At 37.0% G+C, this 23,357-nt stretch overlaps 4 protein-coding genes across 4 annotated transcripts in view; 2 read left to right on the top strand and 2 right to left on the bottom strand.

The window, feature by feature from the left end:
* The window catches only part of clrn2 (clarin 2), a 2,281-nt gene extending 947 nt beyond the window's left edge, over window positions 1-1,334 (bottom strand). Inside the window, exons 1-2 of the mRNA XM_016280774.1 lie at window positions 1,082-1,334; window positions 12-191 (exon numbers count right to left, since the gene is read on the bottom strand). Coding sequence (XP_016136260.1) covers window positions 12-191; window positions 1,082-1,334 — 433 coding nt within the window. The remainder of the gene's footprint in view (window positions 1-11; window positions 192-1,081) is intronic.
* An 8,808-nt stretch (window positions 1,335-10,142) lies between these two features.
* kitb (KIT proto-oncogene, receptor tyrosine kinase b) lies at window positions 10,143-22,376 on the top strand. Its single transcript, XM_016280714.1, has 16 exons — window positions 10,143-10,244; window positions 12,429-12,692; window positions 13,140-13,424; window positions 14,094-14,233; window positions 14,323-14,491; window positions 14,711-14,897; window positions 16,415-16,530; window positions 16,621-16,735; window positions 16,975-17,159; window positions 18,919-19,025; window positions 19,118-19,244; window positions 20,330-20,434; window positions 20,594-20,704; window positions 21,578-21,716; window positions 21,816-21,877; window positions 22,241-22,376. The coding sequence occupies exons 1-16, from the start codon at window positions 10,190-10,192 to the stop codon at window positions 22,354-22,356; spliced, it is 2,283 nt and encodes a 760-aa protein (XP_016136200.1). The 5' UTR covers window positions 10,143-10,189; the 3' UTR covers window positions 22,357-22,376.
* Window positions 22,377-22,501: 125 nt separating this feature from the next.
* The window catches only part of LOC107591572 (mast/stem cell growth factor receptor Kit-like), a 5,576-nt gene continuing 4,720 nt past the window's right edge, over window positions 22,502-23,357 (top strand). Inside the window, exons 1-3 of the mRNA XM_016280766.1 lie at window positions 22,502-22,654; window positions 23,087-23,198; window positions 23,306-23,357. Of these exons, the coding sequence (XP_016136252.1) occupies window positions 22,520-22,654; window positions 23,087-23,198; window positions 23,306-23,357 (299 nt within the window). The 5' untranslated portion in view covers window positions 22,502-22,519. The remainder of the gene's footprint in view (window positions 22,655-23,086; window positions 23,199-23,305) is intronic.
* clockb (clock circadian regulator b) overlaps window positions 23,328-23,357 on the bottom strand; it is a 22,121-nt gene continuing 22,091 nt past the window's right edge. Inside the window, exon 22 of the transcript XR_001609887.1 lies at window positions 23,328-23,345. The gene's annotated coding sequence lies outside the window, so the exon portion shown is untranslated. The remainder of the gene's footprint in view (window positions 23,346-23,357) is intronic.

Genomic DNA, 23,357 nt, shown 5'->3' with positions numbered 1-23,357 from the left:
TGCTGATTTACCTGCAATGAAATTCCAGATGTAGAGGCCAAAAGGTCCTTTGATAGATTGGTATGGAACTTTTCTGGCATTATATATACTGAAAGCTAAACTGACAACTGCAAAGCCAATAGCAATGAAAAGGAAGAAGATAATGATCATGTGAAGACCACTGTTGATTTTTTTGATGAGCTTTGGGAAAACTGCAGAATTTGTGAGAAAGAGAGAAACAGAGATCAGGTCTCTCAAAATTAGATTTATAGCTGATGAGCTATATAGATACTTAAAATGTATAGATATCTAAATTAGACCATGTATGCCATATACATACCATGTTTGGGGTTGGTAAGACTTGTAATGTTTTTGAAAGAAATCTCTTATGCTCCCCAAGGCTGCATTTATTTGATCATAATATTGTGGAATATTATTACAATTTAAAAGCTGTTTTCTATTTGAATATATTTGAAAATATAATTGATTCCTGATCAAAGCTGTATTTTCATCATCATTACTCCAGTCTTCAGTGTCACATGATCCTTCAGAAATTATTCTAATATGCTGATTGCTGCTCAAGGAACATTTATTATTATCAATGTTGAAAACAGTTGCGTTGCTTAATATTTTTGTGCAAACCGTGATGCATGTTTTTTCAAGATTCTTTGATGAATATAAAGGTAAAAATAACAGCTTCTATTTAAAATCTTTCTTAACATTGTACTGTCTTTTTTTAAAAACTAATTTAATGCATTCTTGTATTATAAAGTTAATACCTAAATTAATATCGTGTAATAAAAGTATTTCTTTCTTTCAAAAATAAAAATATTACTGACCCCAAACATTTCAACACTAGTGTGTATATAGAATACAGTATGAATGTCACTGAGTCAATAAACATAAATAAATAAATAAATAAATACAAGTGCTTCATAAAGAAAAGTTAAATAAATGTATAAAACCATAACATCAAAACACAACAACCGAGAAAAAAAACAAGGACCTCTTCTAACAGCTATAAACAAGAATGTTTCAGTATAATATACTTACGGAGCTTGAATGTTTAATCAGAAATGAATCTGCACGTTATTGCTCTTACTGTATATTTTGGAGCGGCGGATCCCGAGCCCGCATCTCCGTGTTTTCCCGCCCTGAAAGAGGCCGTAGTAAATGTGTCCCGTGAACTGCTCGAGCTCTGGACTAGACGCGTTCACCAGATCCGCTGCTGTCTGACACAGTGTGGTTCCGCTGATCCAGCGCTCGGTGGACAGTGCCACAACCAGAAGCACGACAGAACCGATGCTGAGTATAGAAGCGAAGGAGAACACGATCTGTTTCCAGAGAGTTGGCATTTCACTACTCACCCCATTCCTCCTATAAAAAGCAAGACGCGATGCAAAACGACTCCGAGAGGCGTCCGCTTCTCTCCGCTACTGCGCGAGCCAACTCTGCTGTAACGAGCGATGAAGTTCAAAACTTCATCACAAATAGCCTACCGGTTTGCAGTTTGTCTGTGGTGAGTGCACAAATATAAGCCAAAACACCATAGTACTAAACTGAGGGAACGCGAGACAGTGACCGATAGGGAAAGAGCCGGAAACTAGATATAAAGCGGTCAGCTGGATCTCCTTCACCGCCAAACGAAACCTTATACAGTTTACTTGCCTTCGCTTCGTTTGGTTGCCAGAGGTGTCCGCGGGCGCACACACACACACACACACACACACACACACTCTCTCTCTCTCTCTCTCTCTCTCTCTCTCTCTCTCTCTCTCTCTCTCTCTCTCTCTCTCTCTCTCTCTCTCTCTCTCTCTCTCTCTCTCTCTCTCTCTCTCTCTCTCTCTCTCTCTCTCTCTCTCTCTCTCTCTCTCTCTCTCTCTCTCTCTCTCTCTCTCTCTCTCTCTCTCTCTCTCTCTCTCTCTCTCTCTCTCTCTCTCTCTCTCTCTCTCTCTCTCTCTCTCTCTCTCTCTCTCTCTCTCTCTCTCTCTCTCTCTCTCTCTCTCTCTCTCTCTCTCTCTCTCTCTCTCTCTCTCTCTCTCTCTCTCTCTCTCTCTCTCTCTCTCTCTCTCTCTCTCTCTCTCTCTCTCTCTCTCTCTCTCTCTCTCTCTCTCTCTCTCTCTCTCTCTCTCTCTCTCTCTCTCTCTCTCTCTCTCTCTCTCTCTCTCTCTCTCTCTCTCTCTCTCTCTCTCTCTCTCTCTCTCTCTCTCTCTCTCTCTCTCTCTCTCTCTCTCTCTCTCTCTCTCTCTCTCTCTCTCTCTCTCTCTCTCTCTCTCTCTCTCTCTCTCTCTCTCTCTCTCTCTCTCTCTCTCTCTCTCTCTCTCTCTCTCTCTCTCTCTCTCTCTCTCTCTCTCTCTCTCTCTCTCTCTCTCTCTCTCTCTCTCTCTCTCTCTCTCTCTCTCTCTCTCTCTCTCTCTCTCTCTCTCTCTCTCTCTCTCTCTCTCTCTCTCTCTCTCTCTCTCTCTCTCTCTCTCTCTCTCTCTCTCTCTCTCTCTCTCTCTCTCTCTCTCTCTCTCTCTCTCTCTCTCTCTCTCTCTCTCTCTCTCTCTCTCTCTCTCTCTCTCTCTCTCTCTCTCTCTCTCTCTCTCTCTCTCTCTCTCTCTCTCTCTCTCTCTCTCTCTCTCTCTCTCTCTCTCTCTCTCTCTCTCTCTCTCTCTCTCTCTCTCTCTCTCTCTCTCTCTCTCTCTCTCTCTCTCTCTCTCTCTCTCTCTCTCTCCACACACACACACACTCACACAGCACGTTTCAATGTCTTATGGGGATATTCCATAGACATAATGATTTTTATACTGTACAAACCGTATTTTCTATCCCCTTACCCTAGCCCTACACCTAAACCTACCCCTCACACAAAAAAATAGCATTTTTAGATTTTCAAAAAAACTTCATTGTGTATGATTTATAAGCTTGTTTCCTCATGGGAATCCCCCGACTCCATATCCCCTCCCCCACCCCCCCAAAAAAGTCCCCACATGGAGAGAGAGAGCGAATTGTCAAGTGTTGTATTTACACACGTAAATCAACATGCTGTGATCAGGGTTTTTATTGGATGTTCTTTGCTAAAACAATTCATCAAATATTGCCGGCTCCTTTACATAAAATCTTATAGGTCATAAAAACTGGTGGTTTAAAACATTAAATGTCACTTCAGCCGAGACTCTACTGGGTCAATGAACATTAAAATAAATAAAGAAAGGGGGTAGGGTTTGATAGGAACGATTTAAGTCACTGCAATTGGACAGAAGTAAATGGGCTAATGACTTGGAAATATCAGCCTGCATCCATATCTGTTTTATTTGGTGCAGAACTAGGGGTTCCATAAAAGAACCACGCCTTTATTTTGCAAGTTGGATCAGCCTGAAACAGACTTCAGAACCATGGACAGCAGCATGCTTTCTTTCAGAACCATGGACAGCTCAACCCATTCAAGAATTCTATAGTTGCACAGTGCTCAGCCACTAGAGGGAGTTATCTGACAGGAAAGCACAGCAAAACGGCTGACAGGACAGGAAAGTTATAGCCTAACAACATCTAATCAGACCGCAGTTTACTGTTGTTCTACTGAAGCTCATTTGGCACCTGTACCTTGTCCGCGCTCGTTTGACTTGCGCCTGGCGCTGAGGCGAAGTTGAAGTGCGCGTCTGAAAAGACCCGTTTGTTGTGGTCGTGAAGAGAAACGGCGGTTCCGCGTCTTTAAAAAACGTGTTTCTTGTCCAGAAAAAAGAGACACAAATTGCAGTTGTGAGTGGGGTGGCTAAAGGGCTGGCAAAGCTTAGGTCAGTGGTGGCCAATGCCACCCCTGGCCACCCCCGAGCTCCGCGCCTGCATCCGGTGTAAAACCTGTGCCAAATGAAATGATTGTGCGGGTAATTCCACTGTGGCGACCCCTAACAGGAGCAGCTGAAGGAAGGAGAGAGAGTTCTCGCCCTCAAATTTGATTGGCCGGGTGGTATTTAAAGATCACTGATATTAGACTAAAAAATGTAAAAGATTGGATGACCAATAATTTTTTCTTATTAAATTCGTATAAGACAGAGATATTACTTATTGGACCAAAAGACAGTACACAGAATCTCTTGGATTACAATTTGCAACTAGACGCATGTACTGTTACTTCCTCTACAGTCAAAAATCTGGGTGTTATATTAGATAGCAACTTGTCTTTTGAAAATCATATTTCCCATGTTACAAAAACAGCATTCTTCCATCTTAGAAACATTGCCAAGTTACGAAACATGATACCTGTTTCTGATGCAGAAAAGCTAGTTCATGCATTCGTGACCTCTAGACTGGACTATTGTAATGCACTGCTAGGTGGTTGTCCTGCATCTACAATAAACAAGCTACAGGTAGTCCAAAATGCAGCGGCTAGAGTCCTTACCAGGTCAAGAAAATATGATCATATTACGCCAATTTTACAGTCTCTGCACTGGTTACCTATTAAGTTCCGTATCAGTTACAAAATATTATTACTTGCCTATAAGGCCCTTAATGGGTTAGCTCCTGCGTACCTAACTAGTCTTCTACCAAGCTACAATCCATCACGCTCCCTAAGGTCGCAAAATTCTGGACTTTTGGTAGTACCTAGGATAGCAAAGTCCACTAAAGGAGGTAGAGCTTTTTCGCATTTGGCTCCCAAACTCTGGAATAGCCTTCCTGATACCGTTCGGGGTTCAGACACACTCTCTGTTTGAATCTAGATTAAAGACACATCTCTTTGGCCAAGCATTCAAATAATGCATCTCATAATCTTGTACTGCAGTTATATCTGATCAAATGCACATTATTATTCTTTAGCTTGGGTTAAACAAATCAATTTTGCTTGGTTGGAACAGCAGCTACGCTAATTATGTCTCTATTTGTTTTTATGTTTTTGCCGATTTACACAAGCTTCAGTCTGGATCCAGAACACCTGAGAAGAGATGATGCAACCCCTCAGAGGACCTCAGATGATGCCAACCCTGAAACAACATACAGAACTACCACATTTTGCTATAAGTTTGATTGCATCATATAATAATTGCTGTTAATAGTGTTCATCGTCTGTTTGATTACGTCTTTAATTGATTTTTCTGTACATTTCTGCCATATGTACATTAACTGACAATCACCACTGATAAGCTACCACTAAATATTGTAGAAACGTAATTTGCTGTAAAGTTGCTTTGCAACGATTTGTATCGTGAAAAGCGTTATACAAAAATAAACTTGAAAATAAGCTTGAAACTGTGATGTTAGACTGTTTGCAATACTCCGCTTGTCTGCATTAACATCACATCACTATAACGTCCAAATAATCATAAATATGAGAAATAAAGTCACAAATTAGCAATTTCGAGAAATTAACACAATAATGCATCATTAAAAATACAATATAGGGTAAAATGGGGGAAGATGACAAAGCATAATCACAGTAAAAGAGTTACATTTATTATATGACTTATATACAGGCATATGAATATTTACATATTTAATTGCCCATATTTGAAATGTAGGTATGTCACAATAGCATCACTATAAATTCAAATGGAATGATTTCACTCAATTAGCCTAAAAGTTTTAATGAAAATCTATCTTACCAAAATGGTCTAATTTTATATTTTCACTTCAAAATAAAAACGATAATCTGAAAACATTAATGTGTCCACAAAACCTTCATTAACAAATAGATATTCGGCATAATACAAAGTCAAAATTTTCGACAGACACAAAAGTAGACCAATTAACCTAATTTAACTTCAGTTTAATTAAAGTCAGTTAACTGTTTGACAGACAAAATCTTACAAATGTTGTTCAGATGAAATGACAAAAAACGTTTGGTGGTGGGGCCATCTTGTATTATAGTAGTGTAGCATGCATACTCATCTTCCCACTAAATATTATGTGACTATTGCTTTCACTCTTTCTAATCTTCATGCAGTTTTGTCTGCTCATCCCCCTTTTATCTCTTATATGATTTCAAATACTCACATAAACGAACACAAAATAAAACAGGGTGTCAGGATAATCAGTCTCTCAAATGTTAAGGATTTTATGGTATTACTAGCATTTCTATTCAATATGACTGATGCTTTGAGAAAGAAAGGTTACAAGGATCTCTTCATCTCAAAACATGTCTTCAAACTGCTTGTGAAGAACACCAATTGACTGCATAAACAAAATGTTAGCTTTAGTGGCAGGCACATATACAATGCATGTTCCTTGTGGTCAAAGAGTCTTGTCATATTGATTGAAGAATGGAGGAAGAATATTGACCAGCTAAACTGCAGCGATGCTCATTGAGGCAACTGTGAATATCAAATGACTACTGTTGTGGTTTTGGACAGGCTTATAGACTTAATGCATTCTGGAATGTTTTAAATGTTTATAATGCAGTTATGACTGGACATGAGTTATGACAGCTGCCTTTATTAATGTAAGCTAAAAACTTTTTCAATGTAATCTTAATCACTCTTTCTGCTAATATATAACTCTCCACCTAGCCCACATTTTTATTTTAAAAGAGAGTATTTATAATTTTCTGCTCAGTCTAACTCCATTAACTTCAATCTAACACGCTGCTTTCTGTTTTACTAAATCCACTCTTTCTCTTCAAGTTCTCAGCCTCACAGTTTCTTCTTTCTCCTTCTGTTTTTGCTTTCTTCCCAAAACCAATAAGCTTAATGAGATTTAAAGTGCTCTGTAACCCAGTTAATCAGATTCATCGTTTTGACTATACACTTAGTTTAGCATCTTAACATTTCTTAATCTCTTTGTTTTTCTGAAAAACAGTCAGACGTAGTGCATAATTTTCAGACTGACTCTGTAGCTGTCCGCATTAGAATTCTCACAAACAAGTTAAACATGCATTTCCTGTCATGTCTGACTATAGCATGAAATTGCCCCCTAAAGATACTATCAGAATTTGCTGTCTACGGTTATTTATTTATTACATAAGCAAACTTATGCATTACAAAACATTAAGATGTTCAGCTGATTAACTGAAAATGGTGTTCTGGAAGAGATGATATGAATATGTGTACACTATGTGTACATTAGGGATGGGCAACGCTGGTCCTGGAGGGTCATCACACTGTCACACACTACGCTATAGACTAATGGAGTGATCTTTTGCCTCACTCTAGTCTGTGTGGACAAAACAAAGCAAAAGTCCACTGTACGCTGAGAGCAAAATGAGGAGCTAAGCATGGTGGGGTGTATCAGACCAAAAATAAGTAATTAAAGACATCATAAAATTATTTTTTTAAATGGCTGAAAAATCATTAATACAACCACAAGTAATATGATTTAATAGGTTATCAATTTTCGGTCCATTTGCCGTGGGGCCCCCTCAAGCACCAATTGCACCCCCCTAAGGACGGCCCTGCCTGCCATAGGCTCAAGAGTGGAAGAAGAGAAAGAAGAAGAATGCTAATGGATACAATAGGTGCATATGCACCTTTGGTGCTTGGCACAAAACAAAACAAAATCCAGCAGAACAGCTCCAAAATGAAACTTTTTTACATGCTTATTTCAGTCATATGGGTTTAGAATGACATGAGGGGGAATAAATGATATCACAGCATTTGCATTTTTGACTGACCTATCCCTTCATGTCAGGCTCATGTCAGTTTAGGGTATGCACTAATACAATATTAAAATGGACAAAGATAAAATGGTCCACAAAAGAAAAGTACTCTCAATGTGCAGGCATACAAGAACACTTAAAAACCACCACAAAACCCACGCCACCACACACCGATTGTACTATTATGGATTGAAGACCCTAATGGTCACTTGGTTGAGTAGATTAGGTTGTCTGCATGGTCAGCAAAAATCCAGTGGACAAACTTCATTAGGTTGGTATCTTAGTCCATTAGACTACTCTCGGTTTCTGTCTGCGTTGTTCTAAAAGGCTTTTTTAATACTGATAAATCTTATTTTAGAATGTTGCGCAGTTATCAACCAACCAACCAACCAATCTATATCTATCTATCTATCTATCTATCTATCTATCTATCTATCTATCTATCTATCTATCTATCTATCTATCTATCTATCTATCTATCTATCTATCTATCTATCTATCTATCTATCTATCTATCTGTCCTGTGAAAACAAGAATAGAATATTAAAGGACACTGTTTCTCTTTAAAATGGCAAAGTGATCATATGTCCATATAAAAGAAGGAATGAGTCACTTCTGAAAAGAAAGACCAGTGAGTCAGCATCTCTATCTCTCTCACAAACAGCCTGCAGATGATGAGTAAGGACCTATCAGTATCAAAAACCTGCTCTGATTTATGAATAATTGATCAAACACAAGGTAGCTACACTGACACAACATACATGCCCCCTGCATAACAAGCACATACCTACAGGTGTCGCATGGACATTTCTCACAATAAAATGAAAAAGCAAAACTACTTGAAGGTTTGAAAGGCCAAGATATCCACCCGGTTGCCACAATTGTGTTAGAAGAGAGACAACATCAGAAACACTGTATTGTTTGTCTGTTTATGGTGGGTCATGCACACATGCACACACAGATACTCCTAAGATGACTCTGATGCAGCAGACAGCACGTCATCATTGAAGAGCTGCAACATTTTAAACTCTATTGATTAACGTGTGCATGAGAGGGCAGGCAGAGCAATAAGTTTTAAATTCATGGCAGTAGTCCTTGGCAACGTAGAAATGACTGAACTGCTGAATTGCTGCAAGAGACGTGACACTGTACAAAATCCACCACTTAAGATAATGAATATTGCAATTCGTCCTCTTAACAAGGGCAGTTCTAATCCAAACAATGTTTGGATTTCTCGTAAGCACACGTCAGCTGGACTGGGTGATGTCCAGCACCTGTATACCTAAAACCTTTGGTCAAAACAACCTTGATATTGGCAGTTGGGAAACAGAGGCAGAGTGAGACAAAGTACGGCAAGCCACTTTAACATTATCCTTTTTTTCCCTTCCTTTGACTTCTATGAATTCTGTAGATCAGATATCACTTATTCACTAATGAAAAGTATGTATTACTTAGTTGTTACTGCCACCTATTCCATGTTTACTAAGTATTAATTAGTTATTATTGTTTATTATTTAGTTAATAGTAACTAACTAAGAATGGGAGACTACATCAAATATATTATTTGCATTCCTATTTGCTCATATAGCACAAGAAAAACTCCACGATAGTGTTTTCACGACTTACAAAAAGAAGAAAAATAGAGCGAGACTGACAACAGCAGTCAGAAGAAAGAACAATGCCAAATTACCGTCACTCCCATGGCTGTATCAGGTTAAGTAGTTTTTGTAATTTGATGCAAAGGTATATATATATATATATATATATATATATATATATATATATATATATATATATATTTATATATTAAAATGTATGGTATTGTAAATGTACATATTTTTTTAAATGAAAATATTTAAAACCTTGCAGGATTTATGATACTGATGACCGTTGAAACATGTCTGTGAAAAGGGACCATTGTTACTAGAAACATTTTAAACCTATCCCGTTTAAGATTTATCTGAACTATGCAGTATAGCAATTTTGATGAGTCATTAGAGATGACAAATAAAAGGTGATTACAGTTGATATAAGAAGTGATATAAGAATACAGTTATAAGAAGTACTAGTACAGGGGTGTCAAACTCAATTCCTGGAGGGCTGGAGCCTTGCAGAGTTTAGATTCAATCCTAATTAAACACACCTGATCCAACTAATCAAGTCCTGCAGGCTTATTTGAAAACTACATGGTATATGTGTGTAGGGCTCTGGCCCTCCAGGAATTGAGTTTGACACCCCTGTACTAGTAAGAATGATATATGGATAATACAGACTAGTTAAACTGAAACTGCACTAGTACCTAATAAATAGTTAAGAATCTATTAAAGTAAAGTTGGAATGTCCCTGCTAGTCCCCCTTGTCAGCAGTGAATGATTATTAGTGAAATTGAAAAAATTAATAGCTGAATAGTTATTGGTGAAATTAAAAAAAGAAACGAACCCCTATTGGATTACTTACAAGTAATTAAAAATAAATAGCTACTAGCAATAAAAATAGACACGGGCAGTTTTAAGGCATATAAGTATTAAAATGGCTTGCCATAGAGAGAGAGAGAGAGAGATGGGGGGAGAGAGAGAGAGAGAGGCACTTGAAGACAGTCAGTTGTGGATCAGTAATAAGGACACACGAACACACACAGACGGAATGGGTCGCGTTTGGTTTCTACGCACAGTTCTACTTTTATTCGCCTTACCTGGAGGTAAGAACATACAACATTCCAATTGTTCTGATAAAATAAAAATGGGACTTTAATATTTTCTTCCAAATATGATGTATTCTTTCCCAATTATGTTGGCTACGCAATCCATATGTGTAGTGTAGTAAGTACTGTTAATTATGAGCAGATGATTAGGCTAAAATCCCGAGAATGATCCAATTGTTTTGACGACAGATGCAGATGATGACCGTTAAGAGTTACAGGACGTTTTTGTCCATCTGTACTCTCTATGTGCCTATTCCATAGTTGTGCGCTGTCAATTACATAATTGATTTATTTTATCTATCTATACACTTACTGAGCCTTATAGCTTGGTTCATTCGAGTTATTAGGGGTAGTTAACTCACACACCACGCTGTCATGTGTTGTGCACAATGTCAATAATTAATTAGCGTGTAATTAGAGTCGCTTCAAATAAATCCAAAGCTGAACCTAATAAAAGTCAGCATAATGACCACAAGCAGGCAGTGCCACTAACTGTTATTAACTTAACTAACTAGTCGGTTTGCTGTTACCTGGTCGAGATGATCTGATTGTACAGTAGCTGCAAGCAACAGATGCCATACGAGAAGAAGGAGGTTCACATTTTTATAGGTGAGAATGTTTGTGCTGTTTCAGGTTTACTAGTTCAGAATAATTATGCGATCAACCTCGTTTGAATCATTTTCATTCAAAATAATAAACATGGGAAACTGGAAATATTTTCAAAACTAAAAAACACAGCTGTGTGTGTCGCTCACAGTTTTTTATGTGCCTTCTACGCTCACCCCAATATCATGTGTGATTATGATTTCAGCATATTCTCTAACTTCTGACTATAGCGTTACAACTCAACCCCCTGTTTCAGTGGCCTCATTTTTCTCAGGTTGAAGCGTGACAACCCAACAAACCCTGGATTGTCATTACAAAGTGTCCTATAGGACACTTTGTAAACACAGTTAAGGAAATGTGTTTTATTACTCAGAGGAACACATCCCTGAAACAATCCTTAAAATGCTTTGAATGTTTCGAGAGCTGCTTTGATCAATTCTGCGCTTTTCATTCAGCTGGTGTTGCAGTCGCGCCTGTACAGTGTGTGTGTTGTAGTGTGTGTGTGTGTGTGTGTGTGTGTGTGTGTGTGTGTGTGGGGAACTGTCGGCTATCCTGAAAAATTGCCTGCCTTAGTCACTAATGCACCCCGTACAAACCCTATTTAATACTTGCTTCGTAACGTTTGATTCATCTGGACCATAGATCATGGTGAAGGAACGGATTAGTCATGGTGCGGTTAATGGGAGAAGGTAGCGTTTTTGTTGTTTAAAATATAAACACATCATAATGTGTAAGAATAAAGTAAATGAACACTTGTATTCAGTAAGAACACACTGTTTAAAAGTGACAGTAAATACGTTTGTAATATTACAAAAGATTTATATTTCAAATAAATGCTATATTTCCTGTTCATCAAAAAATGTATCACAAAAACATTATGCAGCAAAAATGTTTTCAATATTGAAAACAATAAGAAATGTTTCTTTTGGGCCAAATCAGCATATTAGAATGATTTCTGAAGGATCATGTGACACTGAAGACTGGCTGTTGCAATTTCGGCTCTTTATAATATATTAAAATAAAAAAAAATAGTTATTTTAAACTGTAATAATATTTCACAATATTACTGTGTTACTATATGCAGCCTATAGGTGAGCACATGAAACTTCTTTCAAAAACATTAAACATGTTACTGACCCCAGACTTTAGAACGCCATGCAAAAAATAAAAACAAATCCATATATCCATATTTTTACTTTATGGTAAATAAAATTCATACTTTTTCCCTTTTGATTTTGGGATGAAATGCGAAGTTTTTTGGACTTTTTAAATGTATGTATGTATGTATTTATTTATTGTGGGACTTGTTTACATACTATGGGAGGGTTTTTTTATTCTGTTTGCCATCGTTAAAATGTTCAGAGCAGAGTATTGTTTTGATAACATCAGCTGTGGCGGGTTTCAAGCTTTTAAAGAGTTATCGCATTCACCATGTCTACCGTAAAGACCTCCTCACCTTCCTAAGGGTTGTTGACTGTCAACAAAGCAATGTATTAACTGATCGCCAGATGCTGCCGTCGATTAGCCCTGACTTTGAATGCACAGTGAACTGATTTGTGTGTGTTTGTATTCCAGGATGGTTTAAACCTGTTATCACTCCCAATGCCACCCATCTGGTGATACCTAAAGGTGGACAACTGGAACTCAGTTGTCATGATGATGCAGAGATGAGCAAGGTGCGATGGATGCGGGAAAAAAGCCGGAAAATCGATGGAGGGCTAAAAGAAGATGGAGTCAGTGTCATCCTCCTCTCCTCCACACAGGTCCAGCATATGGGCCGTTACACCTGTGAAAACACACAAACGGAAGAGAAGAGCTCCATCTACATCTATGTGAAAGGTGGGTTTCAATGTGCATGTTTGCACAGTTCCCTTTGATTCTGAGGGGTTTGTTTGTCCGTTGGCCTCAGTTCCCACACTTCACTCCTGAAGGAGTGTTAAAACGTGAATAGGTTTTTTGTTAAAGCACAAATGCATGTCCTTAAGCTGTGTACTCAAACCACACCTTAGTGTGGATCTGGTTTAATTTCTTTTACTTGTATTATTGTAAACTGCCATTGAATGATACAGGTATTTGAACAGTCGATTGTGTGATAAACCTGTTGCACACACTCATTTACTTACTATTTCCTCATACACAAATCCTTACAGCGTTTAATGTCTTGCACTCACATTTTTTTTGCCTTTCATTCCTTATTGTCCTTTGATTTGTATGTCTTTGTTCACCTTTCTCATCTCTCTCCATGTTTTCTACCAAAAATGTCTCCCCTCTCGCTTTTGCTGGCAGATTCAGAAAACCCTTTTGTGCGCTCCATGGTGGATGGCCTTTTGGTGAGGGAAGGAGAGGATGGCACTCTTCCTTGTTTAGTAACAGATCCTGCTGTCAATCACCTGTCCCTTCTGCCCTGTACTGGCTCTGCTCTACCAGCTGGCCTCATCTACATCGCACACCCTCAGAGAGGGATCACCATCAGAAACGTCTCCAAAGCTTTTGAGGGCTGCTACGTTTGTGCAGGAGAGATGGATGAAAAACCTGTGAAATCAAGCCAGTATAACTTGGGGGTGCGGCTAGGTGTGTATGTGTGTTAGAACAATTCTTAAAGGGATAGTTCACCAAAAAATGAAATCTCTGTCATCATTCACTCACCTTCAAGTTGTTCCAAATCTGAATGAGTTTCTTTATTCTGCTGAACACAAAAGAAGATATTTTGAAGAAGATGGGTAACCGAACAGCTGCTGGTACCCACTGATTTCCATAGTAGGGAAAAATAGTATTTAAAAAATAGTATTTAAGTAAATGGGTGACAGCAATTGTTTGGTTACCCACATTAATATTTGCTGAGTAATATATTACTCAGCAGAGATGCATTAAATTGATTAAAAAGTGAGAGTAAAAACTTTATACTTTCTATTCATCAAAGAATCCTTAAAAATTATCACAGTTTCCGCAAAAATATTTTCAACATTGATAATAAAAATAACCATTATTAATAATTAATAATAATTAAGCACCAAGTCAGCATATTAGAATGATTTCTGAAGGATCATGTGACACTGAAGACTGGAGTAATGATGCTGGAAATTCAGCTTTGCATAACAGGAATAAATTATATTTTTAAATATATGAAAATAGAAAGCAGTTATTTAAATTGTAATAATATTTGTGAATATTTATGTATATATATATATATATATATATATAATTGCATGCTTTATTGTATGTTTGCTGTTTGTAATACAGTTCCAGAGACAGTGCCAGTGATCAGCCTATCCAGAATCGAAAATGTGATTCTGATCCAGGGTCAGGAGTTTGTGCTCAAATGTAGCACCATCAACATCAACCATGATATCAGCCTGAGCTGGAGTATCCCATCTGAAGCGGTTAGATCCACAAATCTGTTGCATAATCTTAGATTACTTCCTGTAAGCACACTACCTAACCTAGACTGTTATTGTCAATCCTGATTTAGATAGCAAATCACAGCCAAAAATCAAACATCCTGCCTGGTTCTCGAGAATATAAGCTCTCAACAGGACTGTCGATCGAATCTGTGAAGATGATTGACTCAGGAGTCTTTCGCTGTGATGCGAGGAATGAGAAGGGTGTCTCCATGGCAACTGTCAATCTGGAGGTTTACGGTAAGAAATGAAGCTGTATCAAACCGTCATTTTCTATATTATTGACTTTAACCAGAGAGCAAGAAGAGCAAGATGGGACTCTTATAGGAAAATGAATAGGATAAAGAACAACACTCAATATGATGATTGTTGAAATGGAAGTCCCACCTTAGATGCACGGATTTTACTTTCACCTTACATTGTTACATCTGTGTGTGTGTGTGTGTGTGTGTGTGGCAGAGCATGGTTTCATGAACCTCACGGAGGGAGAGGAAAGTGTGATGGAGGTGAGAGAGGGAGAAAGTCTGACCCTCAGCGTGGAGATGACGTCATACCCCAGACCCACAGAAGTCTACTGGACCTATAACAACCAACAGCTCAAAAACACATCTGAACACGTCATCACACTACACAACCAGCAGTACAGGTACACACACCTGCACACACACACACACACACACACACACACATAGACACAGTTGAAACTATTGTATCTCCACCATCGTTTTTAAAAGCTGTTATATTAAAATACAAAATCAGTATATAAGCAGCTGACATGACATGTATTTTTACTTTTCTTCACAGAAAACATATAGAAACATATGTTTTGATAATTTGGCTAGACAGCAGATATTGGCCATTAATATAAAATTATGGGTTACACTTTACTTGAAGGGGTGTGCATAAGACTGACATGACACATTCATAATCATGACATGACACATACATAATCATGACATGACACATGTCATGAATATGAAGTTTTTTTATGCATGTTTATGACAACTGTCATTAAGTGTCATTCGCTCAGTTATGTCATTTTTAATGCAAAGATGGCATTGTTTGAGATGTCTTTGTTATGGGCTATGATTAGGGGTAAGGTAAGGGGCAGGGTTAGGTTAGGGTTAGGTCAAATAATGTCATATTTGCATTAAAAATGAGATAACTGAGCGAATGACACTTAATGACAGTTGTCATAAACATGCATAAAACCTCCTTCATATTCATGACATGTGTCATGTCATGATTATGAAGGTGTCATGTCAGTCTTATGCACACCCCTTCAAGTAAAGTGTTACCAAATTATGTGTTCAGTATCATTTTTAGCAGTTTCAAGTAAAAATGTGAAATTGTCCTGCTATTTGACAGTCCTCATCATGAACTGTGAAATGGTTAATACATAAATGTATCAAAAGAAAACTGAAATTCTGTTTTTTATTTTGATTAATAATTTCTTTTCTATATTATTGACATTATCTAATTGTTTTTCTGTCAATATGGGGTGCTGCGTGTACATTAATGAGGAAAAAAAATTAACTTAAATTATTTTAGCAAATGGCTGCAATATTACAAAGATTGAAAAATTTAAAGGGGTCTGAATACTTTCCGTACCCACTGTATATGATTGGTCATACATTTACATATTAATATATTCATATAATTATATTGTGGTTTATTATTAAAATTATTTTTAGCAGTTTCAAGTAAAGTGTAGAAATTGTCCTGCTAACTGACAGGCCTCATCATTATAAGCTGTGAAATGACTATAAAATGTATCAAATGAACAATGAAATTGTATGTTTTTTTTTTTTAACTGAAAATTACGTTTGAATTAAACATTATTGGTATAATTTTATTGGCATTATCTAAAAGACTAAATTTACATTAGTCCTGTGAAGTGACTCAAAAAATATACGTATATATAAAAAAATGGACAAACTCTTGGAGATCTTTTGTTGCAACTGCAAATGTTGCAAAAAATATCTAAATATATATATATAAAAAAACCTGCAAAAAATCTGACTTTTACCATAAAACCACAATGTTAAAAACTATTGTGTCCAATAATACATGTCCATTAGGTGTTTTTCATTAGGTGCCCATTAGGTGTTTTCTGCAGGAAGCTAACTCAGACATTGAGTATTGTTTGTTTGAATGTTGCAGGTACATCAGTGATCTACGGCTGGTTCGAGTTCATGGATCAGAGGGCGGGATTTACACTTTCTCAGCCTATCACATGTATGCATCTGCCAATCGGTCATTCACCGTCCATGTTATATGTGAGTTCAGAGGACTGATGGGATTTAACTTAGCATAAATTGTTTATTTTAATACAGTCTGTATATAAATACAGTAAATCTCTCATTTAGGTAAACCAGTGATAGTTTCCCAGGAGGGGCCTGTTGATGGACAGGTGCGGTGTGTTGCTTCAGGATATCCTGTCCCAAAAATATCTTGGTATTACTGCGAGCCACCACATGCACGGTATGACTCACAGACTTCTATAAGCCACTCACACTCAACAACTGTAGTGTGCATCTCTAACGTATGTTATGCAAGTACCAGAGTAAACAAACTATTGCATAGTCATGATCTCATGAGACTGCAAAAAGCCACAAAACCTAACATTTGGAATAGAAAAGTGTTTCTTACATAATCAAATATGGTAAAAAAATATTTGTCATATTCTTTTGGCTCTAAATAGCATTTATAACCTCTGACAGGTGCTCCCACCTGTTAAATGCGACGCAGGCAGATGAGGAGTTCACCTTGGTAACAGTGTCAGGGGCAGAATTTGGACGAAACGAGGTGGAAAGTCGACTTAATGTCACCAAAGGAAAATTTCACACTCTTGAGTGTGTGGCAACAACGCAGGGAGAGCAGGCCTACACTCTCTTTTCCATCAGCGGTGAGACTCCCTCAAACACACATTTACCTTGCTATCTAAATGAGGATATTAGACCCTAGATTTTTATTGTTTTATAAAGCTAATCATTAATATAGCAGTAAACACTAATAATCAGGGTCCAGAAAGATAACACATGTTAATACAATACAGTTGTTACAGCATAGTAGCACAGCAGTTCAGCCTCAGGCCCAGAAAGAAGACGTTTTACCCAAGACTTTACCCAAACCCTAACGCTGCTTTCAGCTCCTTTGGGAAACTGCTGTTTACAAGTTCAGAAGTCATAATTACAATGTGATGTGCTTTCAAGTGATTTTAGTAGGACAAAATGGATGCAATTTCATGTTTATTTTCCTTTTTTTCACTTACTGATAAGACAGGAAGCTTTTTTTCGCACTAATGCAACAAAATGAAAAGCAGAGTATGTGCATTAGGTTTGAAATGGATGCTTTATTTTGATGCATAGAATGATTGGAAATGTAGTTTTGTCACAGAATCATTTGACCCTCAAAGAAAGAATCATTTTATTCAAATTTTTCTAATTAGCATATTTTTTCTAATAATTTATTAGTAATTTTATTCAGCAAAGGATACAATATATTGGACAAATTATAGTAAAGACAGTTATAGGGTATGCAAAATTTCAGTTTATACTAAATGCTTTTCTTTTTAACTTTATATTTTCTATTGTATCACCACTTACACAAAAATATGAAGAAGAACTGTTTTCAACATTGATAATAATCCGAAATGTTTCTTGAGCAGCAAATCAGCATATTAGAATGATTTCTGAAGGGTCATGCGACACTGAAGACTGGAGCAATGATGCTGAAAATTCAGCTTTGCATAACAAAAATAAATTACATTTCAAAATATGTTAAAATAGAAAAGTTCAATTGTAATAATATTATTACGTATATTATAATAATAGTATTATTATTGTTTTTACTGTATTTAGGCAGATCAATTCAGGCTTGGTGAACATAAGAGAAAAAACACAAACAATGTAAAATAAATTGTACAGTCAACATTTACAATTAGTTTAGCTTATTAGCTTTTAACTAATTATTAGCTAATTTCTCCAGACATACCAAAACAAGGTGGACCATTCTTACAGTGTTATTGAGAGCAGTAGATAGACACACACACACACACACACACACACACACACACACAGCTGTAACAGATAATCCCTGAATGTTCTCAGACACACACTGAGCTTGTTGACAGATACGAGGGATAATAGTATTATTATTGTTTTTACTGTATTTAGGCAGATCAATTCAGGCTTGGTGAACATAAGAGAAAAAACACAAACAATGTAAAATAAATTGTACAGTCAACATTTACAATTAGTTTAGCTTATTAGCTTTTAACTAATTATTAGCTAATTTCTCCAGACATACCAAAACAAGGTGGACCATTCTTACAGTGTTATTGAGAGCAGTAGATAGACACACACACACACACACACACACACAGCTGTAACAGATAATCCCTGAATGTTCTCAGACACACACTGAGCTTGTTGACAGATACGAGGGATTATTATTTTGTGCAGCATGTGCACATTAGGTATTGAGACTGATGCTAAGCTCTTAAAATCCTCTGAACAACAGCTTTAAAACACTCACATACAACTCTAGCCTTATTAATATGGCACAGTGAATTAAGAAGTATTACTCTCTAGCTGTTTTAAACACAGATGTGGTGTTTATATATGTATATTGATTGATGTTTGGACATGTGTTTCTTTCCCCAGAGAGAACAGTGCCCCATAAACTCTTCACACCTCTGTTGTCTGGTGTTGTGTCCACTGCTGTTCTGCTCAGCTTCTTTTTGGTGGTTTTGCTCTACAAATACATACAGGTACTAAGTCATAACACTCCTACTAAACACTATGAAGTAACACAACATCCAGTTCTGGTTTTATTTATTTCACTTGTATTGTTCTGCCATAGAAACCCAAATATGAGATCCATTGGAAGGTGATCGACAGTTTTGATGGCAACAATTATACCTACATAGACCCAACGCAGCTGCCTTATGACCCCAAATGGGAGTTTCCACGGGAGAGACTGCGCTTTGGTAAAAGCATACGCACAAAAATTTAAGCGTCATTATTTAATCAGAGTAAAAGCAGCTAAAGTGCTTGTTTCATAATTCGGTAACACTTTACTTGAAGGGGTGTGCATAAGACTGACATGACACCTTCATAATCATGACATGACACATGTCATGAATATGAAGGAGATTTTATGCATGTTTATGACAACTGTCATTAAGTGTCATTCGCTCAGTTATGTCATTTTTAATGCAAAGATGACATTATTTGACCTAACCCATACCCCTACCCTTACCCCTAACCATAGCCCATCACAAAGACATCTCAAACAATGTCATCTTTGCATTAAAAATGACATAACTGAGCGAATGACACTTAATGACAGTTGTCATAAACATGCATAAAAAACCCTTCATATTCATGACATGTGTCATGTCATGATTATGAAGGTGTCATGTTAGTCTTATGCACACCCCTTCAAGTAAAGTGTAACCCATAATTCCACAACTTTTACAGTACTACAGTTAATACATATATTGTACATAAACCACTGTTCAAAAGTTTAGGGTCAGTAAGAATTTATTTAAAGAAATTCATATTTTTATTCAGCGAGGATGCATTAAAAAACCAAAAGTGTCAGTAAAGACATTTCTTATGTTACAAAAGATTTGCTTCAAATAAATGCTGTTCTTTTAAACTTTCTATTCAACAAAGAATCCAAATGTATTTGGTGTCCTTAAAAATATTAAGCAACACAACTGTTTTCAGCATTGATAATAATAATAATAAACGTGTCTTGAGCAAATCAGCATGTTGCTGAAAATTCAGTTTTGCCATCAGAAATTAATAGCATATATATTATATATATTATAATATATTAAAATAGAAAACAGTTGTTTTAAATTGTAACAAAATTTCACAATAGTACTGTTTTTACTGTATTTCTGATCAAGTATAAGAGACTAAAAAAATCTTACCGACCCCTAACCATTGAATGATAATGTATGTACTACGATTAAAAATCCTATAATACTATATAACAGTACTATAATCATACTATATAATATATAGTGTAATATATAAATGTTTGTTGTTTATCATGATGAAGGTAAAATCCTCGGCTCTGGAGCATTTGGTAAAGTGGTGGCAGCTACAGCATATGGACTTTGCTCAGCTGACACAGTGACCACTGTTGCTGTAAAAATGCTAAAACGTGAGTATTCATGTTTATAACGACTCCAATCACTGGTTGTCAGAAAATAAAACTTGGGTTTAATGTTGTTTTCCTACAGTATGTTTTTAATCTAATGTGTTTATGTATATTTATCTCTCGATGTGTGTATGTGTGTGTATCTGTGGAATTTTCCTAAAGCGAGTGCTCACTCCACCGAGAAAGAGGCTCTAATGTCGGAGTTAAAAGTTCTGAGCTTCATTGGCAACCATATAAACATTGTCAACTTGCTTGGTGCCTGTACAGTAGGAGGTACGTGATTAATACTGAATCAAGACTGGTGACAGATTAAAGCTATTTATGAGTTTATAATAAGATATGTTTTATGCGCCTTTTCCAACAAGTCATTCCAATCGCATATTATTTTATTTCTTCTGGTTGAAACACAACAGATGTTAGGTAAATGAGCTGCTATTTTCCAAACAAGAAAAGTGGAAGGGGATTTATACTGCACCACAAAAATAGAATAAAAGTAGTTATGGTCTGTTTTTCACACTAAGCTTTTGTATAGCATTATATATAACCTATTTTATAGGCTTCAGAAGACTTTGATTATAACTTATAAGTCATATTGACCATTTTTTGGTGCCTTTTGTCATAGTAGGAGCTTCAGAGAATAAATAATCATCCTTTGTAGTTCTTTCATGACTACATGACTTATCTCGGAGGGATAACAATGTTAATGTATTTAGTCTTGGCGGAATAGATCTGCTACTGCCAAAACATCCACAACATGCTGCTGTGAGCATGTAAGAAATATTGCTGCTGCAAATATAACATAAATGAAATAACCCCCATATAGCATACATGAATCCCCTCGTAGCAGATCTATACAGGTGGAGCTGGGGAATGTGGAGGGTTTCTGAAGCAAGCTGTAACTGCTACGGCAAGCACTAGTCATATATTTGAATGTTGAGCAGTGAGCTCATTGGCTACTGATACAGGAGAGAACCAATCAGCTGTGCCATGTGATAATGATGTCATTAGGTCAGATTGAGTTAGACCTATCGGACTGCACCATCTAGAGTTTCATGCCAGAACTCTGTATTTGTATGAAAAAGAGCAGCTCAGAAATTCTGCCTAAACAGTCTCCTTGAGGATTAGTAAAGTGAAATTTTCCAACAGGCCCCACTCTGGTGATCACAGAATACTGTTGCTATGGCGACCTGTTGAACTTCCTCAGAAGAAAGCGGGATGCGTTTTTCAGTTCCAAAACAGGTGATGGATATTACAAAAATCTGCTCAGCCAAACACAGCCTTCGAGGTAAGATATGTGTGAGAAATGTGGTGAAGATGTATAGATGTCATTTGTTAGGTTTTCGTAATGTAATACACTACCTATTATATGCATGCGTGCACACAGAGAGGGCACTGATAATGGATACATGCCTATGAGGTCGTATCAGAAGAGATCGAATCAGACAGGTAGGCTCATCTCGAAAGAATAAAAGCAAACTACACTCTTAAAAATAAAGGTGCTTCACGATGCCATAGAAGAACCTTTTTGTCTAAATGGTTCCATAAAGAACCTTTAACATCTGAAGAACCTTTCTGTTTCACAAAAGGTTCTTTGGGGCGAAAAAGGGTTCTTCAGATTATAAAAAGGTAAGAAAGAGATGGTTCTTTAAAGAACCTTTGACTGAATGGTTCTTTGTGGAACCAAAAATGGTTCTTCTATGGCATCGCTTGAAGAACCTTTTGAAGCACCTTTATTTTTAAGAGTGTACAGCCACTTTTACCACCAACATCCATTATTTAATGCTTTTCAATCTGTATCACTTCTCTCAGAATGGTGCGATGATAAAGATGATCTCTCTTTGGATACTGAGGATTTACTCAGCTTCTCATATCAAGTGGCTAAAGGCATGGACTTCCTCACATCCAAAAATGTAAGTGTGTATTAGATTTATTCACCTCTCAAGTTTCAGAGTGGGTTGAACAGACCTTGTAACGTTATCCTTTCTGGATTCTCATATAGAATCAGCACAGATTTTTTTTTGTCTCAGTAGTGAATATGTACTTCATAACATGTTTTTTGACTAATAAATTGCTGTTATCTGTGTTGCCATGTATTTTAAGTGTATCCACAGAGATCTGGCTGCCAGGAACGTACTACTTACTCAGGGTCGAGTAGCAAAGATATGTGATTTCGGTTTGGCACGCGACATCACTAGAGATTCCAGCTACGTCCTGAGGGGAAATGTGAGGAAGTGCTGTAAATCCTCTACCACACTCACACCTACTGCCAGGCTATATATTAATATCAAATATATTTAGCATTTTTAGATCTCATGTAGTAAATGAGCCGTTAAATTCAAGGAATAGTTCATTAAATGAAAATTCTGTCATAATTTACTCAACCTTACGTCATTTCAAATCTGCATGGCTTTCTGTCGTCTGTGGAACACAAAAGAAGATATTTTGAAGAATGATTCAACTCTATTTGTTCAAATAATAAGTCAGTGGAGTCAACACTGGACCTCATTGACTTTGAGAATATCTTCTGTGTTTAGTAAATGACCAAATGTTCATCTTTGAGTGAACTATCCCTTTAAGTGTACATGATATTGCTTAATAACATATTACTCAAAAAAAAAAAAGTTTAGTATCATGAATGTTATGTTTTCTCTCTAGGCTCGTTTACCAGTGAAATGGATGTCCCCAGAGAGCCTGTTTGCTTGCGTGTACACTTTTGAGAGCGATGTCTGGTCCTACGGTATCTTATTGTGGGAGATCTTCTCTCTGGGTCTGTATGAGCTGGTATCAGGCTTATTAAATATCACACCTACCCAGAATACAATGCCTGTAAGTGACTCATTATGAAGGTCTTATGAGGTGAAAATCCGCCTGCAGGTAACACGCCATATCCGGGTATTCAAGTTGGATCCACATTCTATAAGATGAT

This window comes from Sinocyclocheilus grahami, unplaced genomic scaffold (genome assembly GCF_001515645.1).
Source record: "Sinocyclocheilus grahami isolate Dianchi unplaced genomic scaffold, SAMN03320097.WGS_v1.1 scaffold143.1, whole genome shotgun sequence".
NCBI classification, from domain to species: Eukaryota; Metazoa; Chordata; class Actinopteri; order Cypriniformes; family Cyprinidae; genus Sinocyclocheilus; species Sinocyclocheilus grahami.
The sequence above is the reverse complement of the archived record's forward strand: the minus strand, read 5'-3'. Positions and strand labels throughout refer to the sequence as shown.

What these genes read in the sequence shown, in the direction of transcription:
- kitb (XM_016280714.1), top strand. Translation starts at nt 10,190, where the DNA reads ATGGGTCGCGTTTGGTTTCTACGCACAGTTCTACTTTTATTCGCCTTA. An exon ending in TGCGAGCCACCACATGCACG is followed by an intron (nt 16,736 to 16,974) that starts GTATGACTCACA and finishes AACCTCTGACAG; the next exon opens with GTGCTCCCACCTGTTAAATG. An exon ending in TGCTCTACAAATACATACAG is followed by an intron (nt 19,026 to 19,117) that starts GTACTAAGTCAT and finishes GTTCTGCCATAG; the next exon opens with AAACCCAAATATGAGATCCA.